At 46.2% G+C, this 21,668-nt stretch overlaps 2 protein-coding genes across 3 annotated transcripts in view; both read left to right on the plus strand.

Annotated features, from left to right (window-relative positions):
* LOC141192341 (uncharacterized) overlaps positions 1 to 4,034 on the plus strand; it is a 45,279-nt gene extending 41,245 nt beyond the window's left edge. Inside the window, exon 8 of one of the 2 annotated variants that reach the window (XM_073661859.1) lies at positions 2,162 to 4,034. In XM_073661859.1, coding sequence (XP_073517960.1) covers positions 2,162 to 3,855 — 1,694 coding nt within the window. In that variant the 3' untranslated portion in view covers positions 3,856 to 4,034. The remainder of the gene's footprint in view (positions 1 to 2,161) is intronic. The other variant, XM_073661860.1, reaches the window with a different exon arrangement.
* LOC141192393 (uncharacterized) overlaps positions 1 to 21,668 on the plus strand; it is a 240,367-nt gene that overhangs the window by 192,159 nt on the left and 26,540 nt on the right. The gene's annotated exons all lie outside the window — the stretch shown is intronic.

Here is a 21,668-nt window from a genome sequence, read left to right on the forward strand (position 1 = left end):
CTTACCTCTCAGGTCAGTCAAGGTACTGCACCTAGAGTAAGTAGTGCCAGGAAGCCGCCACCAGCGGGGGAAGACACTGTGGGGTGTTATCCCTTACACGTCACCAATCCGTGACGCCACAATACAGGCACAACTCTCTGGCGCCCCCTCGCCTCTCAGGTCAGTCAAGGTACTGCACCTAGAGCGAGTGGTCGCCGGAGAAGCTGTCCTGTAGCCCACTGGGTATTTGAAGCCCTCTGCAGTGAGGGCGGTATATATATATTTCGCTGGCTGCGCCAGTAATATATATCCACACCTCCGACCGTCACTGCCAGCCTTCCTCAAATCCCCCAGATGGTATGCTGCCACCAGTTCTGGTTTGATACAGCCCGGTGTCAATGGACTTGTATCGGGTCAGGAACCAACCCGGTAGCGTTTATGGCTTCGGGGAGGAGAACGATTACAGAACAAAAGAAACAGAACTATTAAATTTTATATTTGATCCAAAAGGGAGGCAGTGTTTAGGAAAAATATATACATAAGGATGTTACAAAGGGGGCATTAAAATACATAAGCAGATACATAAAATAAAACAAGATAAAGAGTGAAAATTACTTACACTACACGATCACGGAGACGATTCAGTATAGTGGGAGGGGGGGTTCTCCAGATTGCTGTTATTGAACAGGACCCTTTGCGTATAATTCGTATTCCCCCCAGCAATGAGTGCTTCTGTCTTCCCCCTAGATTACTTTATACCTAAGGAGAGACCTGGCCACACGCCCCTTGCGGTGACATCATGTGGGCCGGTCTTCAGCCTGTAGATTTTTATTAGAAATGCTGACTTTTGCGATAACTCATCACCCGTTAATCGCAGAAGCTCGCAACATACGCCATATTTTCCCTCATGATTTTATCTTTCTTTTGATATCACGTATCCCAGAGCTGCAGTCTACTATTCAGGTGTTTTTGCGCTGCAGCTCCCTGATTGTGATTACAGCCGTGGAAAAATACCTGCATATTCTGGGGCTGTTTTGGTCACTACCGATTTGGGTCTCATTATTGTCGGACCTATGGAACTCATATTATTTCATAACTAATATCGGAGTCAGTGAGTCTGCAAATTCCCCTTTGAAGCTCGGGGAAGACCCTTCACAGTTACACACAAATTAGGGAAATCTGCATTTTAAGTACCTCCTGAGTCTTTCAGGGACAAGAGGCCTGCTTCCTAACGAAGTTTTCACACTTCTTCCCTGGCCGTGTGTGAATAACTATTTATCAGTCGTGCATTAATTGGGGCTTTTGTGCTGAGCGGAAAGGGAATAAGGGAGGGGGTTGAACATGTGTGTCACGCAGATGGAGGGACATTTTCCTGATATTAATATTTTATAATATTCCTGACACCTATAGTCAAAGTTTTGCCTATCATCCTTTAATCCCTCTACTTGGATCAGGACTTACACCGAGGCCCCTAGGCTTGGACTACGGTGTTGCCTGCTGTTCTGTGGAGTTTGATGACAAGAAGAATTGTCAGGTAGCTGAGTCAGAACCAGGAGGGTAGAGAAGATATGAAATCAGAAGACACAAGAGTAGTCGGTAAACGGTCTGGGATCACAAGAAAAAACAAAATACACAAGCCAAAAGCTGAGTACAGAGGACTGAACCAGAGGAGAACAAGGCTGTATCTAAGAGCTTCCGGTAATATGCTTTGAGATTTAGTAGGGTGTGGTGCTTTCTGTTTGGGTTAAGTAAGGAGCTTATTTGACTTTGGAAGAGCAGATTTTTCTGGGTTGGTTCATGGAAGCCATGTTGCTTTTCAAGAGCCTAAGAGCCACTAATGATGTGGAAACCTTTGTTTTTCCATTGAAAGATGATGGACCTGAGTGAGGGCTTGCTTTTTGTGAGATGAATAGAAGGTTTTATTGGTATCATTTTTGTCTACATATCATTGTTTGGATTTTTATTCCATATTTGGGAGGCAGAATGAACAAACAGTTGAAAACCACGCTCTACTGGTTCATGCTATGAGGTTTTCTATTAGACTGTGCACTGTCATTGTCTTGGTGAATATTCATTATTTTTTATATAACTTGCCATTTCTACCGATACTTTAAGTAAAAATGTTCAAAAATATAAATTTCAAGAATATTTTATTCAAAAATAATATTTTTTTTTTACTTAGCAGATGACTGTGCCAGGAGATCAGAGGGACAGCTGACATCCTCAATTTTCAAATCAGATGATCTTGATATCCCACAGGATATAATTGAAGTGAATCCCATTACTCCAGATATACCATCATCCCTTCACAGCAAAGATCTGTCTCATCCTTTGAAACAGGTCCTAACTTTTGATTCATTACAGACTACTAAGGAAAATCAAAGTCACAAAATAAGCATTAAAAAACGAACTACTCCTAAAGCTAAGAAGCCATTTTCACTATCAGAATATGGAAATAGCTTTCTCCTCGAAAAATCTTTTCTTAAACATCAAAAAATTCACACAGCAGAGAAAATGTTTTCTTGTTTCAAGTGTAGGAAATGTTTTAACCAGAAATCAAATCTTGTTAGTCACCAGAGAACTCACACAGGGGAGAAGCCTTTTTCATGTTCAAAATGTGCAAAATGTTTTAACTGGAAATGGAGTCTTGTTCTACACCAGAGAACTCACACAGGGAAGATGCCTTTTTCATGTTCAGAATGTGGGAAATGTTTTAACCAGAAATCAAATTTTGTTAAGCACCAGAGAACTCACACAGGGGAAAAGCCTTTTTCCTGTTCAGAATGTGGAAAATGTTTTACACAGAAATCACATCTTGTTATACATCAGAGAACTCACACAGGGGAGAAGCCTTTTTCATGTTCAGAATGTGGGAAATGTTTTAACCGGAAATGGAGACTTGTTATACACCAGAGAACTCACACAGGGGAGAAGCCTTTTTCATGTTCAGAATGTGGGAAATGTTTTAACCGGAAATGGAGACTTGTTACACACCAAAGAACTCACACAGGGGAGAAGCTTTTTTCATGTTCAGAATGTGGGAAATGTTTTAACCAGAAATCAAATCTTGTTAGTCACCAGAGAACTCACACAGGGGAGAAGCCTTTTTCATGTTCAAAATGTGCGAAATGTTTTAACTGGAAATGGAGTCTTGTTCTACACCAGAGAACTCACACAGGGAAGATGCCTTTTTCATGTTCAGAATGTGGGAAATGTTTTAACCAGAGATCAAATTTTGTTAAGCACCAGAGAACTCACACGGGGGAAAAGCCTTTTTCATGTTCAGAATGTGGGAAATGTTTTAACCAGAAATCAGATGTGGTTAAGCACCAGCGAACTCACACAGGCGAAAAGCCTTTTTCCTGTTCAGAATGTGGAAAATGTTTTACACAGAAATCAACTCTTGTTATACATCAGAGAACTCACAAAGGGGAGAAGCCTTTTTCATGTTCAGAATGTGAAAAATGTTTTAGCCGGAAGTGGAGACTTGTTATACACCAGAGAACTCACACAGGGAAAATGCCTTTATCCTGTTCAGAATGTGGGAAATCTTTTAACCAGAAATCAATTCTTGTTACACATCAAAGAACTCACACAGGAGAGAAACCTTTCTCATGTTCAGAATGTGGGAAATGTTTTGCGACTACATCAAATCTTTTTAGTCACCAGAGAACTCACACAGGGGATAAGCCTTTTTCATGTTCAGAATGTGGGAAATGTTTTACAGAGAAGTCAAGTCTTATCAAACATCAGAGAATTCACACAGGGGAGAAGCCTTTTTCATGTTCAGTATGTGGGAAATGTTTTAACCAGAAAGCGCATCTTGATAGACATCAGAGAAGTCACATAGGAGAGAAGCCTTTTTTATATTCTTAATGTGGAAAAAGTTTTACTTGGAAAGACACACTTTTAGCAAGAAAAAAACTTGCTAATAAATGAGTGCGTCCTATAGACTGGAGGTAGCTTCCTATGACTGAGAACAATGAGACAATGTCCTTTCTGATCAGTGAGAGAACTGCTCTCTCGTCCGGCCCCACAGTTGTCTAACTGATTGGTGCAGAGCAGGAAAGTAAGGTACCGGGACCTGCACAGAGGCTGCACATCCTTAGTGAGCAGCTGAAGAACCTTCCACCTGACTAGCTTAAAGACCTTTGAGATCATGTAACACTGTTTTACATATTTTCAAAATTGTCAGGTTCAGTTATGAAATGAGCCCTTTCTTAATGATTTTCACTTCCTGAATTCAAATTGCATGATAAAAAATTTTAGTTGTCTCTTGTTTCTATATCAAAGAGTTTTCCTTTTGTTGCTGCTTATTTATTTTTACTTTTATGCGTTATATATTATTAATGCATAAAAGTATCAGTACTTTGAAATATTATTTTTTGTAAATATACAGATGCTGAATATTTTATGACAGTTTTCTGATATTTATTTAGAGGAAACTTAGCAACAATTTGGATAACTAAAACATGTCTAAACACTATTGCGAATTATAAACAGTTGCAGAAATTGCTCTACAAAAATTAGTCCTCATTCAATGACAGCTCTTTTTTGCTTGTTTCTTGTACTCCTGCATCGGATCATCTCTTACAATTGTGCAGCAGTAATCTGCAAGGATTGATGCATTCATTTTTCCTTGATATCTTTTCTCCATAGCCACAATATCTTGGTTAAATCTCTCACTGTGCTTGTCGTTCACTTCTCCTCCTTGTCCTACAACAAATGAAGAAACTCCTCATCTTGAAGAAGCTTACGAATCTGAGGTCCAATAAAGACGACTCCTTTTATCTTTGCTTCACTTAAAATTGGAAATTTATCGATGAGATGCATGAATGCTTTTACATTTTTATCCATTGCCTTTAGAAAGTGCTTCAACAGGCCCAACTTAATAAGATTTTGTTACCACCATTACCTAGGTGGATCAACAACTTCTGGATGCAGGACAGTTTTACTCCCTTGCTGAAGTGAATGTCAGAGAGGCCGGTCTCTTTTATTGTAGTGATATTTTTTGCGCGACTATCCCACTTACACAGAAAGCAGCAATACTTTTGTGTATCCGCCATGAAGACTAAGTAGGTGGGCAACCACCTTAACGGCATGTGAGAACAAGCAGATGGAGAAGCTCCTGTCGAGCATCTAGCTATTTATCAAATATAGGACCCGACGATCATCCTGAAAATAGCTATCTATCTACCGGATAACTTTGCTCCAGGGAAAAACAAAATAACCAGGAAAAGCCACAGAAAGACAGCGGGAGAAGCAGGCTTTCAGCTCCAAAATGACACCACGCTTGACATGCTGGAGACAGATGGAGGAGGGAAGTGGTGGCCAGGCTGGAGCAATTTGCCCGCACACAAATACAGGTCTCAGCAGATGACAGTGACCTTATAGCAGCTACCCCGCACCTGTGCATGGCCTCCAGAGCAGAGAAGTTGGATGAGGGGGAGATGGGAGAGGGATCCAGATTGATGGAGGGTCGAAAACTGCATGTGACAGAGTACTCGTTGCCCCACGGTCTAATTTGTGCCATTAGGACATACAGGTACCTGAGGAACCTACTTTAAAAGATGTTTTCATGGCAGAGGTACATGGAGAGGATTTACAATCTGCTTTGAATGTACATTTTGGTGGTCTTAAAGCGCACCTGTCAACAGGATTGTGCTTAGCAAACCACATACACTGTAAGGTGGGCGCTGTTATAGTGAGTAAAATGATACCTTTGTTGATGAAATCCATCCAGCATTTTTTTTATAATCTTTACTTTCATTTCTGACATAATGATATGCATGTGCTCTCATTATGTATTCATGTATGCCTATCTCTGCCTTGTGACAGGTCATTGTGCTTTCAGTGACCTGCCTACTATTTTACATACTGACTGTGTAATTTGTGTCACAAAGTGAAATTTACATTCCCCAAAATGGCTGCGGCGGCCAGCGCATGCGCAGTAGCATCTCTTGTTTGCCAAGAAATGCTACTGTGCATGCCAGGGCGCCATTTTGCTTTTGGAAAAATAATTTGGGTGCAGCAATATGGCACCGCACATGCGCAGTAGCATCTCTCGGCAACCGAGAAATGCTACTGCGGAAGCGCGGGGGCCATGTTGCTGCAGGAAAATTTATTTTTCCTCTAGCAAAATGTTTTCGGGTACTGTCTGCAAATTGAGTTTTTGGTTCTGGCTTATATCCTAAGTTATGTGATAAGGCTCGTTAAAGGGTCACTATTGACTTTTAGAATTGCTACTTCCTGCAGATGGCACTCGAGTTCTGGTCCTCTTCCTCTCTGAAGAGACAATTTGCACAGTCAGTACGTAAAATAGTAGGCAGATCACTGAAAGTACAGTGACCTGTCACAAGGCAGAGATAGGCATACATTAATAGGTAATGAGAGCACCAGAGCACATGCATATCATTATGTCAGAAATGAAAGTAAAGATTCTAAAAGAACCGCTGGACGGATTTCATCAACTGTACTCAGTATAATGGCACCCACCGGTCAGTGTATGTGGTTTACTAAGCACAATCCTGCTGACAGGTGCGCTTTAAAGATGAGATAGCAGGTATACAACACAAACTGCAGAAAATAGAGCAGGGGCAGAGTCGGCGCCATTGAAGATCAGATTGCCTATAGAAGCAATGAGAGCAGGTTTGCAGCACAGCAAATATCAGCACTTCTGGCGAAAACAGATGACCTTGAAATAGATCCAGGCTCAGTAATATACCACTTATTGGTGTGCCTAAAAAACTAGAAGGCTCTTCTCCTACTGAATTCTTTGACAACTTGCTGAAATTAATAATAGGGCTTGAAACCTTAACCCACCCCTATAGGCTGTAGAATGAGTTCATAGTGTACCTATAGCGCCCCGAGGGTTCGGTTGCTACAGGGGTATTGCACCTCAACCAGAGGTGTGATATTCCACTCCCAGGTAAGGATGGAGTGTGGACCAGGGCTCAGTTAGCTGCATACACACACTCACCCCATTTCCGGGGGACAGCTCGACGGTGCTCCCATTTATGCAGGCACAACTGACCATGTCCCTGACTGGAGTGGAGAGGGGGAAGAGAACCCAGTGATGTAGGAGCAGAAGGGGACGGTTTCTGGAGCATAGTAAGGAGCTCATTGGGTGCAGGTCACCTGAGCTCAGACACAGAGAAGCAGATAAAAGGTGGGAGCCATCTTAGTCAGGAAATAAGAAGTCGAGTCAGTGGGTTCAGAAGGGAGAGAGAGCTGACAGGGAGCCGAGGCTCAGCTCCACGAGGCAGGCCTAGAGAGAAGGCCGGGGCCAGAGAGAAGAAGGAGAAGGAAGGAAGGAGAAGAGACAGACGAGTAGAAAGGCTCCAGAAACAAGAAGGCAGAAGGGACCCTAAGAGAGCAGAACGGACAGCAACCGTTGCAAACCCGCGTTATATCGGGTGAAGGGTCAGGCTGTGGAAGGGTACCGGATTCCCAAGTTGGTGGAGGTAAATCATCCCTCAGCCAAGAACCGGAGATCGTGATCATTTATTGGTGCGACCCCCCCCCGCCAAACCTGCTAGGAAGGCACCATATAGGATAGCGGGAAGCGGAGGCTAACGCTTACCCGACACGGTCCACGGTAGTTGGACAGAAGTTTGGTCACTGGTGGGGCACGAGAGGCCAGAGAAAGGACAGAAGGGGGTCCTGTGCCATACTCCTGAATTGCCTGGGGGTTGACCCAGCTCTTCACCTGGTGGACGCAGCACGGCTTGGGCAGTCATTGCTGACAGAAGTGACATGGATAACAACTGTGAGTAAAAACCCTGGACTGCACCATTGGACTCAGTGTGATCTTTGCTGCGCCTACACCATCACCCCCAGCATCCACCTATACTGCCCTGAGGCTACACTCTTCCCATGGGGAGTTATCCTACCCCTGTGCTGCACACCAACACCAGCCTCAGCGGTCTGCCTTGCAGCGACGGTTATCTCTGACTGCAATCCACGGGTGGCGTATTCGGACATTCAAAACACTGATAAATAGACTGCCACAATTTGGTCTGACCACCCTGAGCCACGGGATCGGGTTGCCACTACTACCCACATCAGCATCGTACACCAGAAGGCCCGGTTCCGGGGACCCCACGGCCCAGGGGGCGAGTCATACCGACCCGTACTCTTCCTCCTGGGCTTCCACCAAGACTTGTGCTGGCTAAAATTGTACACTACCGGGACAAAGATATTATCCTGCGGCAGGCAAGGGATCACCCAGCTCTAACGATTAATAGATCCAAAATCTAGATCTTTCCAGATTATTCTATAGAAGGGCCGAAACAAAGAGGCAGATTCCTTGATATCAAAAACATCTGAGAGATCTGCACGTTCTATATTCAATGATATACCCTGCCAAGTTAAGGGTGGTAGCCGGAGGTACTGTACACTTTTTTTCAAGATTCAAAAGAAGTCCTTCGCTAGCTGGATTTGAATGAGAGGCAAATACACTGGGATCAAATTTGGGATGCTACAAGTTGAAGATCTTGTGGTATAAATGCTAATTCTTTAAAAACACGATGATTCGTGAGTATATGGGAATAAGTGTGTTGCTGCTTGTTGGACAGTTCTTTACAAATGTTTTTTTCCTCAGGTTCTATTATGATTATATCGCAGTTTTTATGCCTGATTGGGGTTGAATTATCCCCGAGGAGCCTTACATTCTAGGCGGGATTCTCCCATACGTTCAAAAGTGACTGAGCCACCATTTTTTCTACTTTAAAAGAGACCGCTATGGAAATACTTTGCCCAGTCTCTCACCTGGAAAAAAGGTGTTTTATATCTGCCTTTTGGGGTTGGGGTTTTATGGGGATGGGGGTCTCTTTTTTTTTTGGGGGGGGGGTATGTTTTATATTGTTGACAATCTTGTAATGTGTGCTTAACTAGCTATGTAAAACGTAAATGCTCTGCTAATAGGATATTGGAAACAACATATGTACTACATTAAATATGGCGGGGTTGGTGAAATTAATTAGTTGGAATGTGAGGGGTCTTTCTTCTAGTGTTAAAAACGGCAATCTTTCAGTATCTTTAAACAGAAAAACCTGCTCTGATTTGTCTGCAAAAACCACATCTAAAGTCTGAGAAACTTCATCTGCTAAACAAGAAGTGGTTACAGCCGACTATCATTCCACGCACTCTACTAGATATGTCACTAGATATGTTTGTTCTGTAAGTTATTACTAAATCTCTATTAATAATCTCTGTCTACATACCACCACTATATTCCAGTAGAATCATACATAAAATTCTCAGTATTATTTCCGGCTTCTTGCAAATCCCCTATATTATAATAGGGGACTTTAATAATATACCGGACTCTCTCTGGGATAGAGGGAGACATGAAGCCAAGAGGGTAGAAAGCAATTGTACCCCTTTTGGTCAGTTACTTAAGGAGACAGTTATAATTAATCTTTGGAGAGTCCGTCATCCTATTGTATACCAATACTCCTACTTTTCGTCCACATTCTCTTTGTGGAGAATGGATTTGTCTCTTGGAAATGAATGGATGCCGGGTCTTATATCTGACATCAGCTCCTGCGCAGAGCGCTATCCCATCATTCTCCTCTGTGTCTCCCTAAGCTTAATCCCCCAGTGCAGTACAGACCTACAGGGAAATTAACCCCTTTATGTTGCAAGTTATAGACCTTAAGGGGAAAATTGATGGGAAACTAAAGGAGTATCTTATGATTAATAAAAATACAACTTTTATTTTATATGTATGGGAAGCCATGAAGGCCGACCTTAGAGGAATATTTATAACAGAAATCTCAGCAGCTGAATCCCGAACTAAGCAGCAGGATCCATTGGTGTTTCAGGAGTTGGGAGATAGAGAGTGCGATGATTACAGATCCAACGCCGGCTGCGCAAAACAGGCTGAAAGCAGCTCAGGACCTGCTGAATCAGGGAACATTGCAGCTGCAGGAAGAAAGAAGATGTTTCACAAGACGCAATATTGTGAAGAGGGAGATAAAGCAGGTCACTTATCTGTGATAGCTGCTGCCCAGAGGGACTCCGCCTTTATATCCAGTCTACAGACTAGGAAGGGTAATGTGGTACAGTCCACAGTGGACATACTGAAAGTGTTGGAGGAATACTATGCAAAGCTGTATACTTCTCTCAGGTTCAACCCTCTGAAGAACAGACCCAGACCTTCCTAGATAGAGCTCAGCTCCCGATCCTTCCTTAGACTCTCAGAATGTATTAGATGAACCGCTAGATGTACAAGAACTAGAATAGGCACTGACATGGGCATACCCATGATCAAAACTAAGGGGGGGGGGGCAAGCCATGGTCTTTCAGGTTGTAAAATTTTAAAACGTAAAAGGTGAATGTTTGTAATGCCGCCTCACTTTTGAAGCAGCACTCTAGCATTTTTTTTCAGAGCTGGAGTGGCACTTTAAATATAAGTCTCCTGATCATATAGTTGTCCTCCAATGTTGTCATCCTTTTTCGGCGCTGCCCCAGTCTCGTGGCACCATCTTGTGCTTGTAACTTCTGGCTGGTCAGAAGTTACATCACAAGCTCTCAATACAAGTCTATGAGAGCCAGAACCAGGCCAGAATAAGGCGCTCATAGACTTGTATTGAGTTGTGACCTCTGATGTGCTCCCTGAAACACTGATGCAGCTCTGGTAGATCACAAACTGCCAGAGACTGATGAGAGCAACGCTGGAAACCGATAAGACACCGGAGGGCGAGTATAAGATGGAGCAGGAGAATTACATTTAGAGCACCAATACAGGTAATCACATATAGAGGCCTCCCTGTAGTGTAATTACATATAGCCTAGAATAATGACGCTGACACTCGGGGTACATGATAATGACACCGACGTTGGGGGTACAGGATAATGACACCAACACTCGGGGTACTGATTAATGGCGCTGACACTCGGGATACCGGATAATGGCGCTGACACTGGGGGTACAGGATGACACCAACACTGGGGGTACGGATTAATGGCTCTGACACTCGGGGTGCAGGATAATGACACCGACACTGGGGGTACAGGATAATGGCGCCGTCATTGGGGGTCCAGGATAAAGATGCCGACACTCGGGGTGCAGGATAATGGTGCCGACACTGGGGGTACAGGATAATGGCGCTGACACTCGGGGTACGGGATAATGGCGCTGACACTCGGGGTGCGGTTTAATGACGCTGACACTTGGGGTGCGGGATAATAGCGCTGACACTCGGGGTATGGGATTTTATTTATATTTTATTTATATATAATAGTGCAGTGCTATTGCTATAATAATTAACGTCCCCCCAGCTGGCCCAGCGTTAACCACCTGTCCTTTCTCCAGGTCCAGACCAGTTCCTACTCCCAAGCCCCAGGCCCTTCCAAATTTCAATAATTGCACAGTGAGTGAGTGTATTGTGTAATTTACACTGGCTGGCTGCCACAGTCACTGGCAGCCGGCCCACAGTAACAGGACAAGCACTCCGCTCCGGCGGGATTCTCAGAGACAGGAAACAGGGGAGGCAGGCAGCGTGCTACGTCAGCACGCCTCAGGAGTCCGGACCCTGATCAGCTGACATGCGGCGTGCTGTGTCACTCAGTGTGCGTTAAAGGTAATCCCGGCCGGACCCCATGCAGTGACACTGCGCAGTTTCGGCCGCCGGGTGCAGAGCAAAGCAGTCACCTGCGGCCGGCCGCAGAGGGAACTTTCGCTGGCCGCGACCGCCGGTGATCTAAGTGTGTGTGCGGCAGGGCCGGCTCCAGGTTTTTGTGGGCCCCGGGCGAAAGAGTCTCAGTGGGCACCTTTAACACATACCACGATACAGGATGCATAGATACCGAAGAGAAATATATATATATAGCACAATGCAAAGATTTCACTTCTTACATTACATGAGTGATATCTATTGTAAATTCCACAATAGCTCAGAAACCAGCGAATCGCTCCACACAGTATACTGGCCCCCATAAAATGCTCCATACAGGATACTGGCCCCCATATAACGCTCCATACAGAATACTGGCCCCCATATAACACTCCATACAGAATACTGGCCCCCATACAACGCTCCATGCTGGCTGTTCCCCGCACATAATGCCTCATGCAGGCTGTTCCCCCCACATAATGACTGACGCTGGCTGCTCCCCACAGATAATGCCCCACGCAGGCTGTTCCCCCCATATAATGCCCCATGTAGGATGTCACCCCCCTTATAATGCCCCATGAAGGATGACACCCCCCCCCTTCCTTATAATGCCCCATGCAGGATGTCACCCCCCCTTATAATGCCCCATTCAGGATGTCACACCCCCCCCTCTTATAATGCCCCATGCAGGATGTCACCCCCCATCCATTATAATGCCCCATGCAGGATGTCACCCCCCCATCCATTATAATGCCCCATGCAGGATGTCTCACCCCTCCTTATAATGCCCCATGCAGGATGTCACCCCCCCTCCCTTATAATGCCCCATGCAGGATGTCACCCCCCTTATAATGCCCCATGCAGGATGTCACCCCCCCTTATAATGCCCCATACAGGATTTCACCCCCCCCCCTCCCTTATACTGCCCCATGCAGGATGTCACACAACCACCCCATATAATGCCCCATGCAGGATGTCACACCCACCCACCTCACCACCCTCCCTTATACTGCCACAGGCATCCATACAATTAAAAAAAAAAATCAAATACACCTCACGTCTCACCTGCTGCCGCTGCTCTGGACTCCAGCGTCGCCGGCCTCATCCCGCTCTGCGCTGTGACTGCTCAGGAGAGCGCGGTGTAAAGACGTCACCGCACCCTCTGACCTGAGACGTCACAGTCCAGCAGCCACAGAGGATGCTGGAACTGCTGTGGAGGCACGGGGAGGGGTAGCTATTGCGCCGGGTGCCGGGGCCCTGAGCAAGCGGAGGGGAGTGGGCGCTGACACCGCTCTCCTCTGCTCACAGGTCCCATAGCGCACGGGGTGCCCCACGGTGAGGGGGCCCCCCGCCTGCTCAGGGCCCCGGCATTTGCCCGGGTGCACCGGGTGCTGATGCTGGCCCTGGTGTGTGGCGTACGTCCCTGCTTCTAGGGGGGGTCAGCTGCCCCATGGTGGGTACGCCCATGGGCATTGAGATCAATGGCCAAAGATAAAGCCCAGGAATGGACTGTTTTCCAGTGGAAGTATATGAGAGATACAAGGAAGAATTACTACCAGTGTTATTGGAGGTATACAATTCATGTTTTGGAGGAGGATTATTGCCCACGTCCATGCAGGAAGCCATAATTATGGTGTTGCCTAAACAAGGCAAAGACCCCAGCTTGAGACAAAAGGCTGGCCAGTATAAAACTAATATACAAAACCCGGTATCAGGACAAATCGTCCAGTACCGGGTTCAAATTGCCTACTCACATCAAATGGGAAAAACACGGAGAACACAAGAGTAATTAGCAAAAAGACAAAATCTTTATTAATGATACATAATCACAAGAGTAAAAAATCAATGAAAAAATGACATGGCAAGGGGATAAGGAAAACACAGTACCGGAGGCTGGACCACCCCCGGTAAAACACCAGCTGAGCAATCCAAATTACAAAGGTACAGGTAAGTTTACAGGCATAAGGAACACTCCATAGGTGTATAACCACAGATAAGAGCAGTAGTTAAATATCACAATTAACCCCTTCAAATAAATATGAGGCAGATAAACTAGCTCAAGGTAGATATAAAAATCACTAAGTAGTGATAATACGTATCCAAGATAGGAGTGAGTTAAATAACTACCCTATGCCATGTAGTACTGAATAGAGAGGAATATAAAGAGAGTACCCGGACATAAGTGAAAAACACTCACCCTGTGAGGAAGTGTCCGGAGTACAGGACGCTCATACGAGTTGCCCGATAACGGGATGTCCGAAAGACAGGGAGCTCGTAGGGTGCCAGGGGAGCCAGAGACCGTGCTGCATGTGAGGACGCGCCCCGACGCGCGTTTCGCTTTCTTTTTCAAGAGGCGCTATGTGTCTGCCCAACAGGACCTGATTATATACGCCCACAACTAGTCATGTGATGCTTAAGACAGAAGCTCGTTGGAGTATAGCGGCGCATGTGCCCGAAGCCGCGCCCCCCGCCACCAACGTCACAGCTGTCAAGTCTCGAGCGCACACCAGGGAGCGTGCCTAGGAAACGCCCCCGGGGGCGCGCCAGGGACAGAAGACAGCCGGACACGGGTACGGGCCGGCAAATAGCCGGAAACTATATGCACCATCAATGTATGAGAGGAAACAGAGCTCAGTGAGACAGACCAAGAGTAGTGGGCTAAAGACTGCATAATAAAATGCACAATAAGTGAAACAAAAATGCTCTTTAGGCATCAGCATATACATAAAGTAACTTAGTGGAACATGGTTGTAAAAAAGAGATCCATTCAATAACTCTAAAAGGTTATAATGAATACCCAAGAGGGTGAATATAAACCAGTCAGCAAATATATATATAGAGATGTGGAGACAAGTCAACAGGACCCTTTCCAACAGGGAAAAAGATGACAAAGTAAGAGAACTCTTGAGAGATGCTCCATCATGTCCACTATGGAATGCCTTGAGACATAGGATGAAAAAGGTCCATATGGTACACAAAACCAATGTGTTAATAGCCACGGATCTAAAAACATAAAAAAGGACACAGTTAAAAACAAGATAAAAACAGGCTAAAAATACGAGCACGGACTATAGATCAGAAGAGATGATGAACACTGAAGGAGAGCAAAAGCCAGAAACAAGGGACCCAATCATAAGTATGAAGAAAAACTCAAATTTTCATTGAGGCCACGCGGTGCCAGGGTGTCAAGGGCACTAATCCACCTGGCCTCTTTTTGTGCAAGGCAGAGTTTGTAGTCTCCCCCCCGGGAGCCCAGATGTACCACGTCAATTCCACGCACCAAAAGGCTGCGTGGATCACAATCGTGTACTTGTTTAAAGTGTCGCGGTAAAGTTCTGAGCTCCCGGGGGTCCGACACAGATTTAGCTGCGCCAATGTCCCGCACATGCTCCCGCACCCGAACCCTCAATTCCCTGGTCGTGAGACCAACGTAGATTTTCTTACAACTACACGTGGCATAATAAACCACGTGTGTAGTACCACAGGAAATATATCTGAGGATTCGATAAGTGCGGGAGCCATCCGAGTTCGTGAAAGACGAACTACGAAGGACATTGGCGCAGGCTCTGCAATGGCCACATGGATAGGACCCGACCCTGGGACCGCGCGACCCAAAAGGATTAGATGCTGGTGGGACATAATGGCTTGAAGTAACCAGATCGCCCAAATTTTTTGCGCGTCTGGCAGTCATTAATGGAGATGGTCCCACCACGTCCCTCAGGGAGGGCTCCGCCCCAAGAACATTCCAGTGTCGTGAGAGGACCCGCCTCATAGAGAGCCACTCATGATTATAAGTGGAAATGAAGCGGGTCCTCTCAGGAGGCCCGGAAAGGGAAGGTCTAGGAGGGGGATATAATAGAGAACTGCGGGGGGTTCTGCGGGCTCTACCAAAGGCACGGCCGATGCAGCGATTACTGTAGCCTCTCTGTTTGAAGCGTTGAGTTAGTGCTGCCGCCTGCTTGTCGAAGCTAGACTCCGTCGAGCAAATACGCTTAATCCTTAGGAACTGTCCGACCGGGACGGCCCTAATGGTGGAAAGGGTATGACCAGAGGCAGCATGCACCAAGGAGTTCACCGCTGTGGGCTTCCTGAAGACGTCAGTCTGAATGAGGGAGTGTGAGTCCACCATCAGAGTGACATCCAGGAAGTCCAGCCGTGTGAGGCTATGAGTGTAAGTCAATTTAATACCCCACTCATTGGTGTTAAGCCGCCCCATGAAATCATCAAGCTCCCCCGCCGAACCCCGCCAAAAAAATAAGACATCGTCGATATACCTGAGCCATGCCACGACCCGGTCGGCGCCACGCACACCATCGCCCCCAAAAATGTCCCTCTCCCATGCACCAAGGAAGAGGTTTGCATACGATGGTGCACAGGCCGCCCCCATGGCCGTCCCACGTCGCTGCAGGTATATCGTGTCTTTAAAAAGAAAATAATTATGGCAGAGGATAAAGCGGAGGAGCTCGAGAATGAAACCCCGTGAAGGGCCGTCCAGGTCGGAACCCCCAAGGAAGAGCTCGACTGAAGTCATACCCAGATCATGATCTATACAGGTATACAGACTCTCCACATCGGCCGTGACCATGATAGTGCCAGGTTCCAGAGAGATGCCATCAACCCTAGTAAGGACGTCCGTCGTGTCACGTATATAGGATGGGAGGGTCTCAACGAGTGGTCTCAAATGGCTGTCAACATATTGTGAGATGGGACCACATAACCCACCCAAGCCGGACACGATCGGACGTCCAGGAGGGTTGACGGCATCTTTATGTACTTTGGGGAGTAAATAAAAAGTAGCTGTTTTCGGGGAACGAACAGTCAAAGCCTCCACAGTTCTCTTATCAATAATACCCCCCTCACAAGCCCGAGCCAGAATGTCCTGCAGAGTGGCGGAGAAGGAGGCCGTGGGGTTGTATGACAGCCTAGAGTAAGTCTCCTTATCTCTCAGCTGTCGCAGAGCCTCCCTCTCATATTTGTGGTGGGGCCACAGGACAATGTTCCCTCCCTTGTCAGCCGGCTTAATGACTGTGTCCTTCAAAGTTTGAAGTTGTCGAATCGCTTGGCGTTGGACGGAGGTTAGGTTATCAAACCTTCTCCGTGTGGAGAGTTTTTTAAAATCCTCCGCCACTAGATTAACAAAAATTTCCACTGCCGGACAGATAGACAAGGGAGGGAACCTCGTTGACTTAGGAATCCTAGCCTGTGGTAACCCACCTGAGGGAGGAGACGTTTGTTCCAATAAAAGATCCTCCAGATGTTGCAAGGCCTCCTCCTCCGTCACCACCGGGACATGATCACCATCCGGCCTAGAGTGAAGTTTTTTCAGAATCAGTTTTCGAGCAAACAGGTGGAGGTCCTTGAGGGCCGTAAAGTAGTCAAATGAATTAGTGGGAGAAAATGACAGGCCCATAGCAAGGACCTCCACCTGTGTCTCGGTCAGAATATGATTGGTGAGGTTAATGACACGGAGCCCTCCGCAGGGATCACCAACCTGAAAAGGAACCGTCCTTTTCCTCCTATTATTCGGTCTGGTCTGAATATTTCCAGTAGGTCGAGCCGCGGAGCCTCCCTGGGATTCCGCGCTGACGGCAGGAAAATGACCCCAGCTTGCTAGCATCCTATAGAACCATCTCACTTTTAACAGTAGACGTCAAACTTCTTGCTAACAGACTCTCAAAAGTGATCTCAATAATACACCCCAATCAGTCTGGGTTTATGTCCATTAAGTCCACCACAATCAATCTCAGAAGGCTTTATTTAATACTAGATAGTGGCCCGATTCTAACGCATCAGGCATTCTAGAATATGTATGCGGCCGACCGGGCGCGACTAATCAGCGAAGCAGTATTTAAATGGGTTGTGCATTGGGTTGTGCCGCTGATCTCCCGACGGTGGCCTGCGTGTTTCAAATTCGGTGCCAATTCGCGGCCGGGCTGCACCAGTCGCTGATTGGTCGCGGCCATCTAATATGACATAACGAAGGGATTGCCCACACCTGTCCATGAAATAGCCTTGGAGTCAATTGTCCAATTACTTTTAGTCCCTTTAAAAACAGGGTGGCACATGTTAAGGAGCTGAAACTCCTAAACCCTTCATCCAATTTTAATGTGGATACCCTCAAATGAAAGCTGAAAGTCTGAACTTCAACTGCATCTGAATTGTTTTGTTTAAAATTCATTGTGGTAATGTCTAGAACCAAAATTTGAAAAATATTGTCTCTGTCCAAATACACTGTGCAGAATTATTAGGGAAGTTGTATTTTTATTATTAATCAACAACTATGTTCTCAATCAACCCAAAAGACTCATAAATATCCAAGCTTAATATTTTTGGAAGTTGGAGTGTTTTTTTTTTTTTTAGATTTGGCTATCTTAGGAGGATATCTGTTTTTGCAGGTATCTATTACTGTGCAGAATTATTGGGCAACTTAATAAAAACCAAATATAATCCCATCTCACTTGTTTATTTTCACCATGTAAACCAATATCCGTGCACAAAATTTAGAAATAAACATTTCTGACATGTAAAAACAAAAAACAAAAAAATTAGTGATCAATATAGCCACCTTTCTTTATGATGACACTCAAAAGCCTTCCATCCATAGATTCTGTCAGTGGCTTGTTCTGTTTTTGATCAACATTGCGTGCAGCAGCCACCACAGCCGCCCAGACACTATTATAAGAGGTGTACTGTTTTCCCTCCCTATAGATCTCACATTTTATGATGGACCACATGTTTTCTATGGGGTTCAGATCAGGTGAACAAGGGGGCCATGTCATTATTTTTTCTTCTTTTAGACCTTTACTGGCCAGCCACGCTGTGGAGTAGTTGGATGCATGTGATGGAGCATTGTCCTGCATGAAAATCATGTTTTTCTTGAACAATACCGACTTCTTTCTGTACCACTGCTTGAAGAAATTGTCTTCCAGAAACTGGCAGTAGGTCTGGGAGTTGAGCTTCACTCCATCCTCAACCCGAAAAGGTCCCACAATTTCATCTTTGATGATACCAGCCCATACCAGTACCCCACCTCCACCTTGCTGGCGTCTGAGTCGGAGTGGAGCTCTCTGCCTTTTACTGATCCAGCCTCTGGCCCATCAAGAGTCACTCTCATTTCCTTAGTCCATAAAACCTTTGAAAAATCAGTCTTAAGATATTTCTTGCCCCATTCTTGACGTTTTATCTTATGTTTCTTGTTCAAAGGTGGTCGTTTTTCCGCCTTCCTTACCTTGGCCATGTCCCTGAGTATCGCACACCTTGTGCTTTTTGATACTCCAGTAACTTTGCAGCTCTGAAATATGGCAAAACTGGTGGTGAATGGCATCTTGGCAGCTTCACGCTTGATTTTCCTCAATTCATGGGCAGTTATTTTGCGCCTTTTTTGACCAACACGCTTCTTGCGACCCTGTTGGCTATTTGACATGAAACGCTTGATTGTTCGGTGATCACGCTTCAAAAGTTTGGAAATTTCAAGACTGCTGCATCCCTCTGCAAGACATCTCACAATTTTGGACTTTTCAGAGCCCGTCAAATCTCTCTTCTGACTCATTTTGCCAAAGGAAAGGAAGTTGCCTAATAATTAAGCACACCTTATATAGGGTGTTGATGTCATTAGTCAACACCCCTCCTCATTACAGAGATGCACATCACCAGATTTACTTAATTGGTAGTTGGCTCTCAAGCCTATGCAGCTTTGAGTAGGACAACATGTATAGAAAGTATCATGTGCTCAAAATACTCATTTGCCTAATAATTCTGCACACAGTGTATATATATGGACCTAACTGTAATTAAAATTGCCCAGCACCATAATTAGATCACTTGTATGTTCATAATTACAACATACATGTGAATTGAAATCTTAAAAGGTGTGTTACAACTCCTAATTAATCTAACAAATATATGGTCTCAACTAGCAAGCATATCAGAAGGCGGTACAAGGCCATCATTGGAGACTACTTACATTACCACCGTAATAGAATATCACTTTTTGGTGTTTACTAATCAACTATCCCTATAAGAGAATCTATGTAGTTAATCAATCTACCTCGATCTGAGCGCAGGTTCACTGGTTTTTATTCATGTCAGCTTCACCTGCGACGAGAGGATTCGTTGGATTACCTGCAGCTAGAAAGGGAGGATAGTCAGAAGCGCCATTGTGGATATTGTTGTTTAAAAGGGTTCTTTACAGTTAGAGCAGTCAGACTGGGGAACGACCTACCACAAGAGGTAGTAATGGCAGATACTATAACAACTTTAAAAAAGGGCTGGATGATTTCCTCAGTACACATAACATTGTGGGTTACAGATAATTTAGTGACAAAAAATGTATAATTGGTGGAGAAAGGTTGAACTTGATGGACCTAGGTCTTTTTCAACCCATGAAACTGTAACATCCCCATCTTTCTGTATGGCGACCTCCACCCCAAGACATTCAAAACTGATCTTGGAAATTCACAAATTGGGAATGAAAACCTCCCCGGCCGCCCTCTCCTATGGCGGACTTACTCTCTCCCACACCCCCCTCCCCAACAACACCCGCGGTGGAGGCGTCGGCCTACTCCTGGCCAACACGTGCTCCTTCATCCCGATTACGCCGCCCCCCTCCTTCGAGGCACACTCCGTGCGCATCTTCTCCCCTTGCAACCTTCAACTGGCAGTCATCTACCGTCCCCCAGGATCACCCTCCTCCTTCTTCGACCACTTCACAACCTGGCTCCTCCACCTCCTCTCCTCTGACATCCCCACCATCATCATGGGCGACTTCAACATCCCCGTCGACACCCCCTGCGACGCCGCCTCTAGACTCCTATCCCTAACCTCCTCCCTCGGTCTCTCCCAATGGACCTCATCCACCACACACACTGACAGTCACACACTGAACCTCGTCTTCACCCGTCTCTGTTCCCTCGCTGACCTCGAAAACTCACCTCTCCCCCCATCTGACCACAACCTACTGACCTTCTCCTCCCCCCCTCTCTGATCGCCCCTCCCCGCACACTCCCCCATCCCCGCAGAACCCTCAAACTCATCGACTTCCACTCACTCTCCGAGTCCCTCCTCCCTCTCTCCGGCCTATCTTCTTCCCAAGATGCCGACGCCGCCGCCACCCTCTACAACACCACCCTCACCACAGCCCTCGACCAAGCTGCCCCGCTCTCACACGTCCCAACCCGTGCACACAGACAACCCTGGCTAATGCCCCACATGAAAAAACTTCGGCAGACGTCCAGAGTGGCTGAACGGAAATGGAAGAAATCCCACTCCACGGAACACCTCAACCTGTTCAAAGAGTCCCTCACCGCCTACAAGACTGCTCTCACGAATGCAAAACAAGACTACTTCTCTTCCCTAATAACTGCCCTATCCCGCAACCCCAAGCAACTTTTCAGTACCTTCAACTCCCTACTCCGTCCCCCTGCACCCCCCCCCTCGCCCGTCTTCTCAGCCAACGACTTTGCCACCTTCTTCAAGGACAAGATTGACAAAGTCAGACAAAGCTTCGATCTACAAGCCGCTCGGCTCCCCACCCCACCGCCCAACCCCCCTCACCCAAATGCCGTTTCTCCTCCATGACAAAAGACCTCCTCTCCTCTCTGCTAGCTCACTCACATCTCACCACCTGCGCCCTCGACCCCCTACCCTCCCACCTCATCCCTAACCTCACCACTGTCCTCATCCCCGCCTTAACCCATCTCTTCAACCTATCACTTAAATCCGGCACCTTCCCATCATCCTTCAAGCATGCCACAATCACACCCATCCTCAAAAAACCCTCCCTTGACCCTGCAATAGTCTCCAACTACCGCCCGATATCTCTCCTCCCTTTTGCCTCAAAATGACTTGAACAGCACGTACACGCCGAGCTGTCTTCCCACTTCTCCTCCTCCTCCCTCTTCGACCGCTTTCAATCTGGTTTCCGACCCCACCACTCCACCGAAACAGCCCTAACTAAAGTCACCAACGACCTACTGACCGCCAAGAGTAAGCGACACTACTCCGTCCTCCTCCTCCTCGACCTCTCCGCCGCCTTCGACACAGTCGACCACCCCCTCCTATTCCACATCC

The sequence above is a fragment of the Phyllobates terribilis genome, unplaced genomic scaffold (assembly GCF_046119375.1).
Source record: "Phyllobates terribilis strain yellow unplaced genomic scaffold, ASM4611937v1 Scaffold_60__1_contigs__length_8166268, whole genome shotgun sequence".
Taxonomy (NCBI): domain Eukaryota; kingdom Metazoa; phylum Chordata; class Amphibia; order Anura; family Dendrobatidae; genus Phyllobates; species Phyllobates terribilis.